At 44.4% G+C, this 19238-nt stretch overlaps 2 protein-coding genes and 1 long non-coding RNA gene across 3 annotated transcripts in view; 1 reads left to right on the top strand and 2 right to left on the bottom strand.

Annotated features, from left to right (window-relative positions):
• Positions 1-9346, top strand: part of LOC142896506 (uncharacterized) — a 60337-nt gene extending 50991 nt beyond the window's left edge. Inside the window, exon 3 of the long non-coding RNA XR_012928361.1 lies at positions 9269-9346. This is a non-coding gene — a long non-coding RNA (uncharacterized LOC142896506). The remainder of the gene's footprint in view (positions 1-9268) is intronic.
• On the bottom strand, positions 1166-8366 carry igf2b (insulin-like growth factor 2b). The gene is made up of 4 exons (XM_076038212.1): positions 8100-8366; positions 6852-7002; positions 4716-4897; positions 1166-3217 (listed from the first exon to the last, which is right to left on the bottom strand). The coding sequence occupies exons 1-4, from the start codon at positions 8172-8174 to the stop codon at positions 2987-2989; spliced, it is 639 nt and encodes a 212-aa protein (XP_075894327.1). The 5' UTR covers positions 8175-8366; the 3' UTR covers positions 1166-2986.
• Positions 9347-10769: 1423 nt separating the features above from the next.
• On the bottom strand, positions 10770-18154 carry th (tyrosine hydroxylase). Its single transcript, XM_076038016.1, has 13 exons — positions 18005-18154; positions 17598-17801; positions 16155-16329; positions 15937-16025; positions 15734-15801; positions 15578-15628; positions 14535-14680; positions 14290-14425; positions 13810-13879; positions 13669-13725; positions 13150-13245; positions 12916-13049; positions 10770-11580 (listed from the first exon to the last, which is right to left on the bottom strand). Exons 1-13 carry the CDS (start codon positions 18086-18088, stop codon positions 11421-11423), a joined length of 1470 nt encoding a protein of 489 aa, XP_075894131.1. The 5' UTR covers positions 18089-18154; the 3' UTR covers positions 10770-11420.
• Between the last annotated feature and the right edge of the window lie 1084 nt (positions 18155-19238).

Genomic DNA, 19238 nt, shown 5'->3' with positions numbered 1-19238 from the left:
GAGAGACACAGACAGACAGCTGGACAGACAGACAGACAGACAGACAGCTGGACAGACAGACAGATAGATAGATTTGCTCTCTCTTTGACAGACAGTGACTTTTGGGTGAACTTTGATGGTAAAAAAAAAGTATCATAGCCACACTGCAACCTCCATTTAAGGCATTGACACACTGACTCATGTTAGTCACACATACGCTAAACCCTAAATCTACGACTGACCAGACACAGTTGGCCTCAGCACCTGAAACCAACACGCAACATCAGTGGCACTGGCACATAATGAGAGATGCTCCTTAGAAGACTGTAGGACATTGTGCACAATTAGAAAGACATGATTTAATGAAGGACTGATCATTCCCCCGCCATCAATACTAAAGTGGCTTCAAAACGTAGTGGGTTTGAGTACAATCAACGTTGAACAGCAAACGTTCCATTAACAAAGACACTCAATGATGATGTCCTTCTCCAGGGAGAGCCTGATAGGCTTCTGGAAATCCATGCAGACCAACATATGCAGAGTATGTGCCTATTTCTGTGGCATAACATGCCCAAGCAATCCAGGCTGCTGTTAAAATATTAATTTAAAGTAACTATGGCAGACAAAAAGGAAAAAAAAAGACATTATTTTTGGTACAAAGCATCTACAAAAAAGCCTTAAAACTCCAATTGGAAAACAGAGATCAAACATCATAAAACCATCAGTTGAGCATCAGTGCTACGTATATTATTTGGACCAATTTTTCAAATATATTTTATAACAAAATAAATAATGCCTTTATACAGTGCCCTTATTTGTATTTCAACAAACAAACAAAAAAGCTTGGCGGCTCATTATGCAAGATACAGCTCAGACTAAAGGAAATAACACACGTCCCTGGAAACTAATTTATATATGTATGTATATATACACACACACACACACATTATATATATGTATATATATATATATATATATATATATATATATATATATATATATATATATATATATATATACATATATGTGTATATATATATATATATATATATATATATATATATATATATATATATATATATATATATATATATATATATATATATATGTACATATATATATATATATATATATATATATATATACATATATATATATATATACATATATATATATATATATATATATATATATATATATATATATATATATATATATACATATATATGTATGTATACACACATACGTAAATGTACATATACATATATGTATGGATATATATGTATATATATTCATATATACACATATGTATGCATACATATATACAAATATATATGTGCATACATATATATATGTATATATATTCACATATGCATATATATATAAATATATATGTATGTATATATAGTATCAAGTATTTGTTTTCAGGCCAAAGCATGTGTGTGAATACTACTGATATACATTAAGATAAATGTTAGTTGACATTATTGCTGTTTTTTCCCTTTGAATTGAATTTTTTGTGCCTTTTTAGAACTGTAAAATTACATCATACCAATAAATCAATAAATCATGGAAACACAGAAAGCCGAACTTGAAAAAAGAGGAATGTCACGGTACCACAAGCTGATGGGGTTTTCCTTTTGTTCATTGACACATTGATATGAAAAAAAAGAACAAAAGACTTAATAAAATATAGTCATCATTATCCCACTTGCTCTTTGTCCTTGCCATGTTACTTGGTGTCAGAGCAGTCTGCAAAGCCATGGCAAACAGGAAGTCCTGTCCCAGAACTGTAGTATCATCCAATCCAGGCAGTCCATGGTGTCCCATATGTGTGTCCACACTGCTGCCTGTGTCTGGCAGCTTCAGAGGCACAGGATGAACAGGGACCGGGTCCCATGCCCCCTTGCCGCTAGTGATGAGCAGCCGCTAGCACTCGCTGTGAGCCTAGATGCCAACTGAGGCCGTTTCTTTTGTCAGTGACACTTCCCCCTTGACAATGCCACTGCCAGGAGCTCCCCCATATCCTTTATCTTCCATTTTTAAAAGTCACACTTTCCTTAAAACGGAAAGTTTTAATATTCATTCAAAGAAAAAACAAAGCAAAAAAAAAACGTGCTTTTCAACCTCTGAGTCCATTCCCAAAGCTAGCACCATGACATTTTTTTGAGCTACACGTTCATTGTTCATAAAAAAATAGTGCCTTTTTTTCTTTACTTTGACGTAATCCGTGGCAATGTGCAATTTTGCAGACTCTTTTCTGCTTTTTGTTTGTGATCAAAGGTGCTGGAACAGGAATCTAATTTTACAAAATAATTCCTTACAGTGTGGAAGTCCCTTTATAGGTAGAGGTGCAAACTAATAAGAAAAAGAACTAGCAGAGGTTTTTCTTTTTGCCTCAGGAAAAAAAAATGACGTGGAATGGATTCTTTCATGCAAGTCGCTCTTCCCTTTCCGTTGCCTTCCACAAAGGACAAAAAAAAACCAAAAAACATTCGCAGAGCTGGGTGTCCTCTTGACACTTGCAAACTAGAGATCGCTTTCATCCTCTTTTTCCCGTTCTTCATTTGCTTTAGGATCCACCTGAATCGCATTCAGCCAAATTGATAACTGTTTGTTCGTCGTTTGCGTTTGTGCCTTTTGTGTCGGTGACCGAAAGAGAGAGGGAGCCAAAGAGTTTCAGTCGGGAAGAATGTGAAGGCATGTTTGTGCGCCGGAGGAGGAGGAGGAGGAGAATGGGTGGGTGGACGGGTGGGGTTGGGTTGACGAGTGGCTGGTAGGGTGGGGTGGTGGGGGGGCATTAGATAAAGGCCAGGGGGTCAAGAAGTAGTGGACGAGAGCAGGGGCGGGGGGGTCACGGCGGGGGTGGGGGGGCTGGTGGGCTCGGACAGGGCAGGGGAGGTCAAAGAGAACTGCCACGAAATGACGTCAGAGAGAAAGCTTTTATCCCCTAGTCTTTTTTTTCTCTCCCTCCAAACTTGTCTGTGCAAAGGGCCGGCAGCGGGGCTCATTTGTGGCTGACGTACTTGTCCGTGGTGAGCAAAATGGGAGGCAGTTTGCTGGGCAGGCTGATCAGGGGCCTGTGGGAGATCGCCTGCTCCTGGGCTTTGATCTTTTCCGCGTGCCGCCGAAGCTTCCTGGCCCTCAGGATGGCGGGGACACCCCTCCGGAGCCGCTGGGCCGCCTTCCTCTGCCACAGCTCGTATTTGGGATACTTGCCCGGCTTCCTTGGGACTTCCTATTGTGGCGTGCAGGCGAAAGTCGGGAGGACGAAAAAAGGGTGGGGAGAAAAAAAGAGGGGAGTGAGTTCACTTCAAGTGATAAGACACACACACACACACACCGCAAGAGTGTACTTGTACTTCCATCGTAAGGGAAACCCCGTGTTTATTTAGCGCAAAACATTCTTGGCTGGCCGGCTGCCGGGGGGGCCAGTCAAATGGAAATGAAGGCCGAGCGTCATAACAGACGAGCCTCGCCTGCGACCGGCCCTTGTTTTGGCTTCCGCGGCTGAAAGAAGCTGTCGCCAAGTGCACAATTCAACCTCTTTAACATATTGTCAAAGGAAAAGGGCAGTCACCCGCCTCATATACATATCGGGGGGGAGGCAGGGAGGGAGTGAGAGGGAGAGGAGAATTCCGTTCCCCCGATGACCCCACCCGGCCGATAACTTCCACAAACTCGTTAAAAGTAGCCCATGAGCACGTTGCTAGGAAGGTGCCAGGGTTTGAGCGCCGCTGATTCAGCCCCGGAGTGGGAGTGGCGGCGGCGACGGTGGCGGTGGCGGGGCTAGAATTTATGCACGAGAAGCCAGTCCTCCATGTGAATGGCTTGTTTTGGTCCTGCCACTTGAGGGGTGTTTATCCTCCTTCATTCACTCCAGGGCCGACTCAATAGCTTAAGAACAGCTGGCCCTCACTGGCTGTACCCGTCAGCTCCCCTGGTCTAAGACCAGCTCGGGACATGTCCCAACTAATTCTCCCCCTACACCCCCAACTCCCCCCCTACCCCTCTCTCTCTCTCGTTTTTTTTTTTTTTTTGTTGTTGCATTTCAAACAGAGGACACATTATCCCCTGCTTGCGTTTTTGCGGTATGGATTCAGTTGATTTCTTTCGCATCAGCCGTGAATCAAACGCCGCTGAAAGATTACACTTTACAGCCGTCTCTAAGTGACGCCTTTTTCTCTTTTTTTTTTAAGCAAGTCTGGATCGCTGCCACGCCATGCCACGCCACTAGCGACCGCTGTGAAAAAACACCCCCAGAACCTTTTGACGGTTGTCCATCGCTCTCGGCGAGGCTCGGCGGGCCGGCGGTGGTCAGGTGTTTCTGAGCGCGCGGATCAAAAAACACACGGCAGTTTCAGAGAGGTTGCTGTTCCGTGACTAATCATCACAGGATCGGGACACGCTGTTTTGTTACGGACCAGCAGTCTCCCACCATCTGACGGACTCACACACACATACACACCCCCAGTCTGTGAGCATAACTCTCCTTGAATATTATGTGCTGTGACCTTCTTTGCCCTTTTTCCACAATGGTCAGCACTTTGCACGCACGGCAGCTGCTTACCAGTGACCACCGACAGGACTAACCTGTCTTTTTTTCCTCTTTTTGCGTGAATGCTGTGTGTGCTCGTGGCAGGGAACATAGGGGCGCATGAAGGCGCGGGGAGATGGGAGAGCAGATAGCGGAGTATCGGAGCGTTTTCCCATAGTGGCGTGCTGCTGTTGCGTACCTGTTTCAGTGCGGGCATCACAGGTATGACCTGTAGAGAGGTGGCCGACACGTCCCTTTCGGACTTGGCGGGTTTGGCACAGTACTGCTCCAGCAGGTTGAGGTCACAGCTACGGAAACAACACTCCTCCACGATCCCACGGTTCTGGGCGCGCCTGTTGTTTCCCCTGCTGGTTGGCCTACCTGAGGAGGAGGAGAACAAAAGATTGAGTGCGCCTGCCACGAAGGGCGAGGTTAGCGGCCCCGCAATGGGACGCTGGCATTAGTAATGAATCTAGGTTGTGTTTTCGCAGGATTACTTTAGCAATCATAGCGGTCGTCAGAACAAAGAGGATAAGAGACATGTATGACCAACTGCAACAAATCTTTTTGTTTGTAGAGGATAATCTGATTAGTGCTATCTGGAAGTCCTTTAATGTGTGAACGCGCGAGTAAACACCCCTGTGCCGCGGATGCCGCGATGAAGACAGACAGCGCAGCTCTCCAACGCACAGACCTTTGGGTGAGCAAATGCATAAAATGGAAACTCTGTGACCTTGCAATTTGTCAAGTCAGCAGAGATAAAAGAGGATGAGAGGAGGGAGAGAGAGTGAGAGAGAAAGAGAAAGAGAGGAGGGGCCAAGTCGCAGAGAAAACAGGAGAAAGGGGATCAGCGAGGGAGAGGGTGTGTGAGGGTCAAAACACAAGGAAAGAATGCAAAACAAAGGGCGAGAACAGTAAAGACGCGAGAGGGTTGAGAAAGTTGCAGAACAATGAAATGGAAGGGTAACGTGTTGCACGGGTGGGGGTGGATCGATAGCCGTGTCCGATAAAAGGCAGCGTTAGAAGTCCTGCGGCCCCGAGAGGGTTGGAGGAAAACCTCCTGGGGACGGAGGGCGAGATTTGATTGCAGGATGAGAAACATGAGAGAGAGAGAGAGAGAGAGGAAGAGAGGTAGATCTTGGGAGGGAAAGACGAGAGAGAAGAGAAGAAGAGAATAGGATGGGGTGGGGGTGGGGGGGCAAGGCTGCGCTGGCCTAAATTGGATAATGATCTTCCTTATTCTATTCTAAAGGGGCAAGGAGCTGTCAGTCAAGGGTGGAGGCAGTGGAGAGTATATATATATCAGAGTATCAGGTGGATCAGAGTATCTATCTATCTATCTATCTATATATATATATATACATATATATATATATATATGTATATATACATATATATATATATATATATATATATATGTATATATATATATATATATATATATATATATATATATATACATATATATATATATATACATATATATATATATATATATATATATATATATATACATATATACATATATATACATATATACATATATACATATATATATATACATATATATCACGGAGTATCAGGCGGATCAGAGTATTGCTGTCTGAGGAAGTAAAGCAGAAGCTAATCCATTCGGATTAACTGGCTCACAGTGCTGCGAGGGCTATTCCCATCATCACGACAATGGGCGCAATCACCACAGCATTGATGTTAATGATCCGTCCTCTTAACCTGACATCAAAAACACCCCTACCCCACTCCACCAACTCATCACAGGAGGAGGGGGGGGGGGGGCGAGAGAGGACGGCCGGCTGGCCTGGGAACACTGGTGCTGAGGTGACTGGAATGCCTCTTGGGGTGCTATTACTTTACTGGTAAACAAGCGGCCCATTGTGTCGCGCCGAGTCGTGTGTGCCTTCACAGCTCGCCGGCCTTTCATATGCAATGAGAGCGAGGTATGGGGCAGTATGTGAGGCAGGACTGGCACACTCACCAGGGCCGACCAGGGACAAGCTCTTCCGAGGAGACGCGCAGCTGGGCTGGAAACGCTCACCCCGTGCGTCTCTCACCGAGTGCGAATGCGTGTGAAACATAAATGGTGGTTTGGGGGCGGGGGGGGGGGGGGGGTACGGACGGAGAGTCAGCTATCCAAACAGTTTGTGCGCGCACGAAACAACGAGGCGCGAGAGGGAGGGAGGGAGGGAGGGGAGGGGGGCACTTGGTTGGACTCGTAAAGGAAACATTAAAAAAAAAAAAAAAAAAAAAAAAAGGGGAAAAAAAGAAAAGAAAAGAAAGAAGAAGAAGTCATAAAGCTGAAGGAGGACTCGGGACGTACTGAAATAGAATCCTCTGTCTTCGCACACGAACTGCAGCGCGTCCACCAGCTCTCCGCCGCACAGCGTCTCCGCCGAGGCCGCCTCCACCACGGAGAGCGCCAGCGCCACCGCCAAGAGCAGCGCGCGACTGCACGAGGACATCTTCTTGACCTGCGAGGAGGGAGGGGGCAAAACAAAAGAAAACAAAACAAAAAACATTGCACGGTGAATCATCTGGTGCGCAAATGCAAAACAACACATTTCAGAAGTTTTGACATAAAACATCTTTTGAGAGAAAGGGTTGGGGTGTGTAGGGGTGTGTGTGTGTGTGTGTGTGGTGGGGGTGGTGGTGGGGGGGGGGGGGCATCCAGATGACAGCCAGATGTTGCCTCGAGTCTGGCTTCGCTCTCTCTGTTCTGCGCGCCGCTCACGGCCGTGTGCGTACAAGACGTCCCGCCTCCCCACGAACCGAAACATCGAGCTGAACCCCCTCGCAGAATGAAACGCTTAATTGCGCGACGCACTGATGATGTCAAACACCCCCTCCTCCTCCTGCTGCTGCCTCCACGCGAGAAAAAATATCGCTTGCTGTCCCGCACCCGAGAGAAGCGCTTCTATTCTGGAAGGGTGGGAGAGAAGGAAGAGGAGACCAGTCGACTGTATCTGTGGTGCTCTTACACAACTCCTCCAGGAGTTGCAAGACCGGCTGCTCGATAGTTAACTACCCAAAAAGTCAGACTCAGCATATATTTTCCCCTTGCTCACCCTGTGATGAGCTCACTGACCCTCCGGCCGACCGCCCCCTGTCTGCCAACGAGAGGAGGAGCAGCTATTAGAGCGGAGTCCAGAGGACGGCACGGCGGCGCACCATCCAGGCGAGGAAAAGAACAGAAGAGAGAGAGAAAAAAAAAAAACAACACACGCAAGCACTCGCGCACACCTCAGCTCTTTGTCTCCTACAAGCAGGTAACTTGTTGCACGAAGCGCTCCCCCGCGTCACGCACCGCATCCTTTAAAAAAAAAAACACCGGGCTGCAGGCACATTTTTAGGAGAAACAAGTCCGGCTTGTTTTGCATTGACCCAACTAATCATGACGATGATAATAATCGTGCGGCGTAAGTGCGTGTGATCGACCCGAGTCCCAAGAATGCATCCGAAGCAAATTGTTGCGAGCTGTGCAGCTCTTTTACAAACGCGCCGCCGCCGCCGCCGTCGCAGCCCCATGCAAGCGCAGAGGTTGCAACTGTTTCTCGAGCCTCCTGGTTACCTTCATTCTGCTGCTCTCCGTCCTCCGGCAGGTGTGGCACAGTGAGTGGGTTCCGTGTCTTTGCTGGGTCTCCATGTCAGAGGACAGTTGTAAAAAAAATATATATTTTTTGTTATTTGGAGGGAGAAAAAAAAAATCAAAATTAAAAAAAATTATGCTGTGGGCTAATTTGGTTTGGAGAGGTTGCAGGTAAGTTTAGTTTCCCAGTTGATGCGGCTAAATGGGGATGATATGGAAAGGCTGTCCCACAGACAAGGCGACAGCCAAAACTTCTCCGGGGGAAGTGTTATATACCACCACACGCCCCTTACACCCACACCCCACCCCCTCGCTCCTCCTCCACGTCGGGGAAGAAAAAAATGTTCCAGTACGTTTAATGGAAAAGTGCTTAACGGAGAAAACGCAGAGAGGGAGAGAGAGAGAGAGAGAGAGAGAGAGAGAGAGAGAGAGAGAGAGAGAGAGAGAGAGAGAGAGTGTGTGTGTGTGTGTGTGTGAGAGAGAGAGAGTGACAAAATATGGAACGGCTCCATAGGCATTTTCCACGTTTAACGCGCCGTAACCTACAATCACAAATGTGTACACAGGAGGGGGGGGGGGGTCGCAGACGGAGCAGGAACAGGCGCGATTCCTCAAGGCTCCAAGAAAAATGTCACGGCGGAGGCTCCGCTGTAATTAGGATGAGCGTTCATCGTGGATGCGTGGTGGCCGAAGGGTTTGGATGTTTAGTCACCGGGGTGACTTGGTGACTTGACCGCGCCGCCGCCGAGTTTAGTCACCTCCACCTGAAGGCGGCGCGCACTGGCCGCCGCAGACTGTGAATAATGCGCGTTATGAATGAGAGGCAGGAAAGGGTGGCGCGGGGAAAAATTGACACTAAACAACACAATAAAGGCTGTTCGCCACGCACAATTCGCTTTGTGGACATCCGGCGCAAAACAAAGCAGCCGTTCACAGTTTGCACAGGCCAGGCTTGCAATTCTTATTTTTACTTATTTATTTTTAAACGTTTTAGTTCCAATCAAGCTTTTGTGCCGCATATTCGCACCTAAATGTGATTGTCTTTATGTAAGTGAAGGTTCCGCGGAAGGTGAGGTTCGGCCGTAGAGTCTTCAGCCTCACGCTGACACCTAGTGGTTCTGGTGGTGAACTACCATTTGTTTGTCTCCCAGTTTCCAGTTTGGATGACGGAGTGGAGATCCTCGAACCTGAGCACCGTCCGCCTGAGGTTGTGTCCGGACAACCCCCCCGCCCCCAACAGTCTCACACGAAATTTGAACAACAGCCTGAGCAATGTAAGCACTTTTTTTTAATTTGCATTGATTTCTTAATTTAGGTGATGCAGGAAAACCCAACAATGACAAGAATCATTATGGGTCTTGCAAGTTAGGAGTTTGGTTTGGGGAAAGATTATTATTATTATTATTATTATTATTATTATTATTATTATTATTATTATTATTATTATTATTATTATTATTAGCAGCAGCAGCAGCAAGCCAGTACCTACCTGCCTTATTTTGTCTCTCCAGTAAAAACTGTAGCCGTGAATGCGAGTCTTGAATCGTAAAATTTCTAGATTTAAAGGGAAAACATTCACAAACACAAACAAAATTCACAATGATGACGTCACCAATGTACGACAATTAAAGGTTATAAAATAAAATTAATCTGCAGCGTGCATTTCGTGGTTAAGGAAATGTCTCCTCTTCAGACGTATTATTCTGATCTTTCATTTCCTTCCGCCGAATGCTCGGTTCCCCTTATTTTGACGCACGTTGTGTTATTTTTGCCCACGACGCTTAAAATTCGCTCCAATTACAATTTGAATGTACCAATATTCTGTCTCGCTTCTTTACTCTCGGTGTCTTTGATTTTGTTTACCATCCCGCGTGGCCCTGATACTATAATCCTAAAGAACAAGGCGTATAATGGAGACAATACCGGCTGATCAACGCACAGATTATTTACTCTCTGGCGCCCTGCTGGACCCCAGTTTCGGAATCACACTATTGTTTACTCAAGAGGAAGCCAAAACAACACCTTCGCTCGAGATTTGGGGGCGGGGGGTGAACATGGATTGGCGGTGTGAGAACTGTCTCACTCCATGCGTGAGAGTCGACCCCAACGTTAAGGCCTGATCACTATTAGAACAGTTCCTTTATAAAGCTGCGGCTTTGTTCACCATCCACATATCAATACATTCGTAGTTTCATTAAAAAAAACAAACAAACAAACAAACAAACAAACAAACAAACAAAAAAAAACAGGTTACGTCAGTGAAGCTCGGGACATAGAGATTCATTCCTAAAATACTATGAACTTTATTGATCCTTGAGGCTTTCTGAGATTAACGACCTGGTTGACTGCCCCCTCTTGTGGCAATCCAAAGTAAACCACCACCACGTCATACAGAGTGAGAAAACTCAGCGTCACACATCATTCGAGAGTTAAGAGTTTTTAATCATTTCTTTGAATTAAACACCAAATTGTCTGTGGCGGTTCTCAGTATTCCAGTTCATCACTGTCTTAATAGCTGTACCAAAACCCAAGTAGTTTCCTACTACAAAACTCTCAACGCCTAAATATTAAATTGAACATTTAGCTCTGTGTATGTGCAGTTCTGTAACATAAGACACGCATTTTTTTGAAACAATAATCAAGAGTACAGCATCACATTGAAAGTAAGTTTAATTATTTATTCCATGATGCATTTACACTGCAGGACACAAATATTATTAATCCAGATCTGAAGCACATAGACCAAGAGTTGTACCCAAATACTTCAACAGACATTTGGGAAATCAAGCATTCAGCACTGTCAAGTTTCCTTTCTTTCATTTTTTTCAAAAATACAACGATATAATTTTAAAACATGCTTCTTTTTTTCTTCTTCTTCTTTTTTTTTTTTACATTGATCTACTGTTCCTATTTAGCTTCTTTAAATACATTCAGTAGCACAGCTTCTATTTGGTTTTGTCCTGATTGTGGCCTATTTTTCCATCAACACAAGTGTGTATTGGCTGGCCAATAAAACTCCATCAAATCTGTCCAAAACACTAAAGTATTTTAGTTTATTATTTTCTTGTATTGTTTTATTTTAATCCCTGGAAACGTGCCTACATTGTGATGGGAGGTTTTATTTGGTTGCAACATTGTCAGTCTACCAGCCAGCATCAAATAAAGCAGTGAATCATGTGAAACGACATTGTAAGTGGAGGAACAGCACAGGAAGAGGAACATATCAGTCTTGACACAGGTTGCAAAGCACAGCAGGGGAGGAAGCAAACAACAGCGGGGAGAGACAGATAGTCGTAGGAACCATCATGACAAAACACTGAGGGCATCGGCCAGCGTCTTCAGCTCGTCCTTCACGCCCTCCAGACCTCCTTGGATCTTGAGGGGGTTGTCCAGCACCTCCACACTGCTGGTGTAGGGGTCGTACCGCACCGAGAAGGGACGTTTGATCCCGGCCACGTACCTCCTTGGTAGAAATATAGAGACGTCATGTTACGGAGCGAGTACGACCCCAGTGAGCCAGTGCTGAGGTCCACTCTGAGATTGTGTTACGGCTGTCCTGTCTGAGAATCAGAAGCCCACATATTTGACTTGGCTGGAGGAAACTTCCCCTCAATCAACTCAATAATGTTTCTCCAGTAGCACGCTGGCACGTGAACAAAGTAATTAAAGCGGCAGCACAAGTACTGCACTGTGAAATGAGATGAGCAAAGCTCCTCAATTCAGTATCAGTAAAACTAAAATATTTCAAGCAAGTTGTGAAGCAACATTGTGAGGAAATATTTGATTTATGTAAGATTTCATTGCAAAACGCAATATACTCAACTATTTGCTGGCTTTTGATTGTTACCCTCATTCTTATGCTCTAATATTCCTTTGTCCACAGAAATTGTTTCTTTTCCAATGAAACATTGTAGTCTGGCTGACCCGTGGCATCATCCATCTTTAATCATATCAAGCTTTGGCTTAAGAAGATCTAAAGGGCCCACATAGGGTTACATTTACTGTACTGTAGCCTGTCTGCGAGCTCTCCACACATGGGAAAGCTCCACCCTTTACCATAGATACCACTTTTTAGAAAGAACGTTTAGCAATGTCATAAAGGGCACTGACGCCTCACCAATTCCTCTCAGCTTAGTGACAACTCCCTCAGCCAAGTTTCCATTCTGCCCTCCAAGACAGCAGAATCCCAGCAGTTTTTGTTTTTTTTTGTCCACTTCCAAATATATGTCAGGTTCATCAAAGCATCAGCTTTAGTCTGGATTGTTTATGTGTGAGAGGCTGTAAACAGGGGGCTGCTGATAAAGTTGTAGTTGAGAAGTTTGTGGGTTAGATTTATTATGTGTAACCAATTGTAACATGAAGCTTTTTGGTCAATTGTGGCTTCCATTCCACCAACCACACTCTTATCTATCTCACTGCACAACCATTTAAATATATTCAAAGCGTTGATATTTTCTCATCCACCGTGGCAGGGATGTCATGTGCTGTATTCTTCTGCCGACCAGACACTGTGAAAGCAGCCACTTAAGCCTGTTTTGCAGTGCAGCGTTTGATGTGCTTGCCAAATAAGAATGCCAGAGTTTTGCTTTGGTATGAAAATCTACATTAGCAACAGCTGTATTTTGGTCTGCTGAGGCTGACCTACGACAGCCTGTGGTCTCAAGAGTTTGGCTGGCTGTTCTCTGACCTTCTCCTCACATAACCCCTCCGTCTTTTCTTTTTCTTTTTTTGTTTTTCTTTCCGCCACAATCTCTCCGTGTTTTGATGTATTATTTGCGTGCGGCATGAACGGAGGTACCTGAACCTCTCCTTGGCATCTGCAAAGCTCTCCGAGACAAAGTAGACAGGCTGATATGTCTGGTCCTGGTATGGCTGCACGGCCGCCGAGTCAGGATCAAACTCTCTCACCTCAGGCTCGTCGGATAGCGAGTGCTGGATTCAGATGAGAAGATGGGATGTTGGAGGATTAGCTGGCATGCCAGCACTACGGTGTATCGTTGCTTCTTATGCGAGAAAAGACACTGCAACGCACCACCAGCTCTCCGTACGAAGAGAGCAGCCCAGCGCCGTACGCCTTCATCTCGCCGTTCTGTCTACATAAGCCATACTCCACAGTAAACCAGTAAAGCTGACAGGACAAACACAAAAACATTTTTTCTATTATTTCTATATGTTACTCTGAGGCCTAAAACATTTTCAAAAAATAAATAAAAACAGAGCAGCGATATTTCTTTGTGGACATAATTCCCAATTTGTTCTGTGTCAGTTGGCCTATTGTATTTCTAATCTTTAATTTGTGCAAGGTAAACAAACATACCTCTTAATTGAAGAATTGCATATGTGGCTGAGTTGACATTGTAAACGGCGTAGCTCTGATTTCTGTTTAAGGTGAGGCTTTAAAAAGCAAACATTTTAAATCTGAGAGAACAGCTTTTACATTTTATTGTGATCCGTGTTGCTCTCAATGCCGAAACCCTTCATCTATAGTGCTTAGGTAGGAGTGCTGTTTGTGTTGCTCGAGTGGAGCTGTGGAAAACTACCAGCTACTCACTGTGGAAAGTTTCTCAATGTCTTCATCTGAAGCACCGAGCGATGCAAGCCCAATGTTCTGTGGGAAACGCACATTTTTTCCTGAAACGTGATATTAAAACCTGCAGAATCACAACGTGCTGTGGGCGACGACGTCACTCACCTGAGAGAACTGGGCAAAAGTGCTGTCGGCCAGCATGGGGACATGGCCAAGCAACTCATGGACACAGTCCCTGGGGAGAGGGTCAATAACATAGATTCACAACATTTCTCAGCTAAACCCAATAATAAAGGCAAGTCATGGATGTTGATTGGCCTCAAAAATATCAACAAAAAAAAAATCAATGTGGAAATTTTAGAGTTTCATTTTTGACCCGGGTGAAACCTGAGACCTGCCCTGGAACAAAACATAACCACTATTTTTACACCGCCTGTTTTGTTTTGCAAGCCTCTTATCATTTTTTTTTTTTTGCTCCCTTCAAACATGTGTTTATTTTAATCCCACCTTGTGTTTGTGCAACAAAATTCTGAGCATTGAGTAACGACGGTAAGACCAACTAACTAAACTAAAAGCGACATTGATTGCACATACGGTATTTGTACAAATTTTAATGATGTGATTTGCCATCGCAGTCACACTTACGGTTCTGGGGAGTGCATTGGAGAGGAAGCGTGCCGGATGTACTGGGTGCACTGGAACACCCTGAATGCCAGACTGGCCAGGAAGTCTCTGGCTGAGAGCAAACCAGCCACTGGACGCAGCATGAACCCAGTGTGCTCTGAGTGCACGAGAGAGAGAGAGAGAGGCGTAAAAGGCCATCAGACCCCAGAATGATGGAGACCAGTAGGGCGCTTCACTGACTTGTTTTTTTTTTTTTTTGTCTTTACCTTTCAGGAAGCAGGACACGTCCTCCAACTGCGGAATGTTGTCTGGGCTGTAGCCACAATGCCTCTCCAGCAGACGGAAGGCCTCGAGGTGCTCACTGCAGGCGTGGGTGACGTACAAGTCCCTCAGGGTTGAATAAACCTCCCTCCTAATTAGAGGCACAATTAAATGATAATTGGTGATTTTTATTTTTATTTTTATCAAACAAATCATCCGAAACTTATTTAAACAGAAAAAGGGAAAAGAGAAATCTAAAGATGTGGAGATTGAAGAGAAATAAATGACAAATATTGTTTTATTTATCGTAAAAGGTCCTTTAAGAATCTTTTTTTTTTTCTTTGTAAAGCTTTACATGTTGACGTTAATCTAAGGTGCCCACTATCTGGCAACACTGATGGACTTGTTAAAACAATACGTTTTTCTACCTTGAAATGACAGGAACAAAACCTCTTTTACAATTCATTCTGCTGGGAGAATGGCAGCACTGACACAGCGCCCCCAACTGGTCTGGTATAAGATGATGATATATTTTAGCCTGGCACAGCAACATCGCCACCTGGCTATAAAAAGCTCTTTAGTCTCTCTGTGTTGGTAAGGTCGACGGAGCCAAAGAACACGTTGAAGGAGATGAGAAAGATGAGACAGGGCTGTAATCGAGTGACTGGATGGACGTGTTCTTGCATGAGGGTGCCAGCAGGAACCCAAAGCCTGCTGATCGTATACCAGACCAGCTGGGGGTGCTGTGTTAGTGTCAAATAAATTCAAGGTTAGGAAAACTGCACAGTCTTACATTAATATTCACAATTAAAGTGTCTAAAAGTGTATTTCACTGATGCAAGTGAGAGATGCAGTGATTTAAAAGAATCCCTGCTCCTGCTTCAGCTGCCGCAGTGACTATTTCACCAAAACAGAAGACAAAATGTGAAAATGGTAAACAGCCTATCACAGTCCAGATCACGCAATAGGAAGGCTGAGCTGCGTCTTTCAAAAGCAAACTATAGTCAGTGTTGTTGAATCTTTCCAGGACATCTCTGCCAGACCTTACCATGTGCCAATCTCCTCCTCTGTGTACTCCATTCTGGGAATCGTCTGCCCACTGAGGAATAACAGACATTTTAGGAATAATCAGTCAAGACAATCTGCCTTGTCTTCTTTCTTGAGGAAGTCTGCGCAAGATTTAGACAAAAGATTTTTATCTCACTGTCTGTATCTGAAGGCAATGTCTCCAATCATTTTCCTCCTCTGTCTGTAGACCATGTCCGTGTAGCCCTGTTCAAATGAAATACATCAAACGCTGATTACATCTTCTGTGCCCTGACAGAGTGGCCCTGCACGACACGACAGTCAGTGCTTTACAAATTGTTTCCCAATGATTCCTGTTGTTCTGGAGAAGTTCTTACTCACAGGATGGTCTTGATCCAGGTCTGGATCGAATTTGGTGACCAGATGATGACATTTGTCCAAATCGACTATTTTCTTTGGGAACCAGTGAACTGGGAAAGGAAAGCATATTATTAATTTCTGTTTTTCTCCTTGCCTTTGAAAAGTACAGGAGCTGCAAAGAGAACTAACTGAACTCTTTGCTTTTTCCTTTCTAAAGCAAAGCAGAAAAAGGATGTTACATTTGACTTCTTTGGTTGTTTTGACATCCTCTGCGTTCCTCCTAATGGAGCCGACCAGAGTGTTGACATCCGACAGGTGCACCTCACACCGGACAAAGTACTCCAGACCCTCCAAGTTGTCCTTGGGTTTCCGGCGTGGCCGCGTCTCCAAATGATGAATCTTTGCTTCAAAGGTCTTGGAAAATACAGTCAACACAGAGAATCAGAGGTCCTGCAGCAGCAGCAGGTCAGTGTGAAGGAATAGAAGGGACGCAAGTGGCAGGTTAGTGTTTGCCATGTCTTCTGGATAGGGTTCATTTAAGCGCTCACATCTGTGACTCTAACTTAACAGAGCAGAAAGGTTTATCTGACATGATTTATGGATTAAAAAAAACTATATGTAATTGAGTAACTAATATGTGGTAAAGCAATCCATAGTTGAATTAAGCTCGACATCACCATTCATCTAAAATTGATGTATATCATTTAAACGTAATATACAACATTTGTCTGCTCAATCTACCTCAAATTTTATTTTTTACTCTTTAGAATGTCACTTCATTTAATTTCATTCTCTAATCAAATTGTCATCGTCAAACAGGAAGAAAATCATCAGCAGATCAAACAAGAAACACAATGTTTGCAAACATGCTCATCTTTAATTATTTTGCTATTATTATTATTATTATTATAATTATTATTATTATTATTATGATTATTATTGTTGTTGTTGTTGTTGTTGTTGTTGTTGTTGTTGTTGTTGTTGTTTTAAATCCCTTTGCACTTGGGAATACAGTTTGTTATAACTCAGTTTACTGAGTGTGCAACATGCCTTGCGGTGATCATTTAATTCAATTTCATTCAATTCAATTTTTATTTATAAAGCACATTTTAAAACAACAACGTTGACCAAAGTGCTGTACAGAAATCAAAAACCGAAAGAAACATAAAAACAAGTTAAAACAAATAAAACAAGGTAATAAGAAGTACTAAAACAGTGAATAAAAGAGTTGTAGAGGCAGTTTAAGGACACTTGAAAGCGTGAGACAACAAGAGGGTTTTAAGGTTGGCTTTAAAAGACTCCACAGAAGGCGAGAACCTGGTAAAACTAGGTAGTGCGTTCCATAGCTTGGGAGCAGCCACCGAGAACGCTCTATCCCCTTTAAATGTTAAATGTTGTGAATATTGGAAGCGCACTGGGAAATCATTAGAAAGGCATTGCAAATCTTCCACTTGACAACTCAAGACGGCGAGATAATGTAGATAAAAGTATGGCTATCGAAATAGAGAAGTGCGTTTTCCGTGAAAGCCTTCAGCGTCTGATCGAGCATCATAATAACAAAAAGAAGAGTGGAAACCATTGGCTGCTCTTTTTCCACCCCACGCATGAATAGATTTGTAAATACATTTGTCAAAAATGTGAATCAGAAAAAAAAAATAAATAAAAAAAAATAAGCGACCAACCTCGAACACTTTGAGAGTCCGCGACAGGGCGGGCGCCTTGGAGGTCCTCAGCGAGAAGAAGACGTTGAGCAGCGCCTTCCCGTCGTCCTCCTCGAACACTATCTGCTCGCTGGCCTCCGCAGCCTCGGCTGCCGCGGCTGCCGCTTCCCTCTCCTTGCGCGCGTCCTCGATCAAGCTCTGACGCCTGCCGAGGAACCTTTGGGACTGGACAAGAGCGCGTCACAGACTTTAGTGGCTGCGGGATTACTGTCATCTGCTAGGCTGGTGCGCACCAGTGGCGCGTTGTTGCAGAAGAGGTGAACTAAGTCTAAAGCCGTGGATGAATAAGAATAGAATTTGTACTGAAAACAAACTCCATGTGCAGCCGCCCGTGCGTCTCGTAGGAGTGCTGAAAAGGCGCGACCTACCGTGATGGAGTCGGATCTCTCCAGCTCGGACGCCGCTCTGCGGATGCTCTTGGTGGAGGACGTGGAGCTGCTGGAAAGTGGCATCTTGACAAGTTCTTCTGTAGTCAAAGTGCTTCTGATGCGACTGCGTGCTCGCGGCGCTGCTCGAGCACTGCTGTGCGCGCAGAGCTTTCCACTTTCCACGCAGGTTTCCCCCTCTTTTTATGGAGGTCATTTGTTTGCAGTTTCTGACGTCAAACGCGCTAATTCCCCCACTTGTCAATCAATGCACAGGATCAGACGCATATTGCACAGGGTCGTGCGTGCGTGTGTGCGTATGTTGGGGGTTGGACGCTCAGGATTAAGTTGGAATACTGGACGCTTTTCTTCAGAAGTTGTGACAGTTTCACATTTTATATGAGGATATAGTGAATCCCAATATATGATTTAGGATTTTCATCAACAGTGACTCCACAGAAACAGCACACATCTCAGCTACTGTATATACAGGCACGCGTCTCTTCATATTGATTTGAGCTCTACAAGGTGTGACTGTACGACCACTATGTGGTTGGCACCAGTTATCTTGAAGCAGCAATTGAAGATTTTGACCCCCCCGGGCTCTGTGCAAAGGTTAGACCAGAGAAAAGTCAACTGTGGAAAATTAAGTCACTTTATCAGCGCAATCGAATCCCCACAGCTTTTCACAAATTAGATTTGATAGCAGCGTACAAACACACACAGGCCCAGCGTGGGCTGAGAGAACAACATATTGTTCTTTTTTCCCTTGTTTGTCTCTTCCAGCTCAGTAACAGCCACATCAAGTGAATTTGTACCGCTTTTGGCGGAGGTCTTTGCTGCTTAACATGATTTGTGGGGTGATGTACGGTGCCCACTGGCGAGCTCAGGTAAAAGGATTATCGGCAGACCTCTGGCCACATGCTGCTACAGTAGAAACCCCTTGCAAAGGTGCAGAGGGGGCAAATGGGACCCAGTGTGACTCTTACCGTAATCCGACCGCAGAGACTGGAAATGCTAAAGAGCACTGATGTAGCCCCGGGCATAGATGATAGGTTTGTCCTTTGCTGACAGAGTGTGTTCAAAAACATAAAAAGATAAAGAAAACAGACAATGCCACATTATGACCCTGTTTTTTCCCTTTTGAACGGTAACGGGGTAGTTAAAGGTGCTTTGCATTTTTCTTATTATGATCTCACTCTCTCTTAACACACACACACATAAATATATGTATATT

This window comes from Nelusetta ayraudi, unplaced genomic scaffold, assembly GCF_046127955.1.
Source record: "Nelusetta ayraudi isolate G7.1 ecotype Tasmania unplaced genomic scaffold, CSIRO-AGI_Nayr_v1 ptg000053l, whole genome shotgun sequence".
In the NCBI taxonomy this organism is placed as follows: Eukaryota; Metazoa; Chordata; class Actinopteri; order Tetraodontiformes; family Monacanthidae; genus Nelusetta; species Nelusetta ayraudi.
Note: the sequence above shows the minus strand (reverse complement) of the source record. Positions and strands in the feature narration are given on the sequence as shown.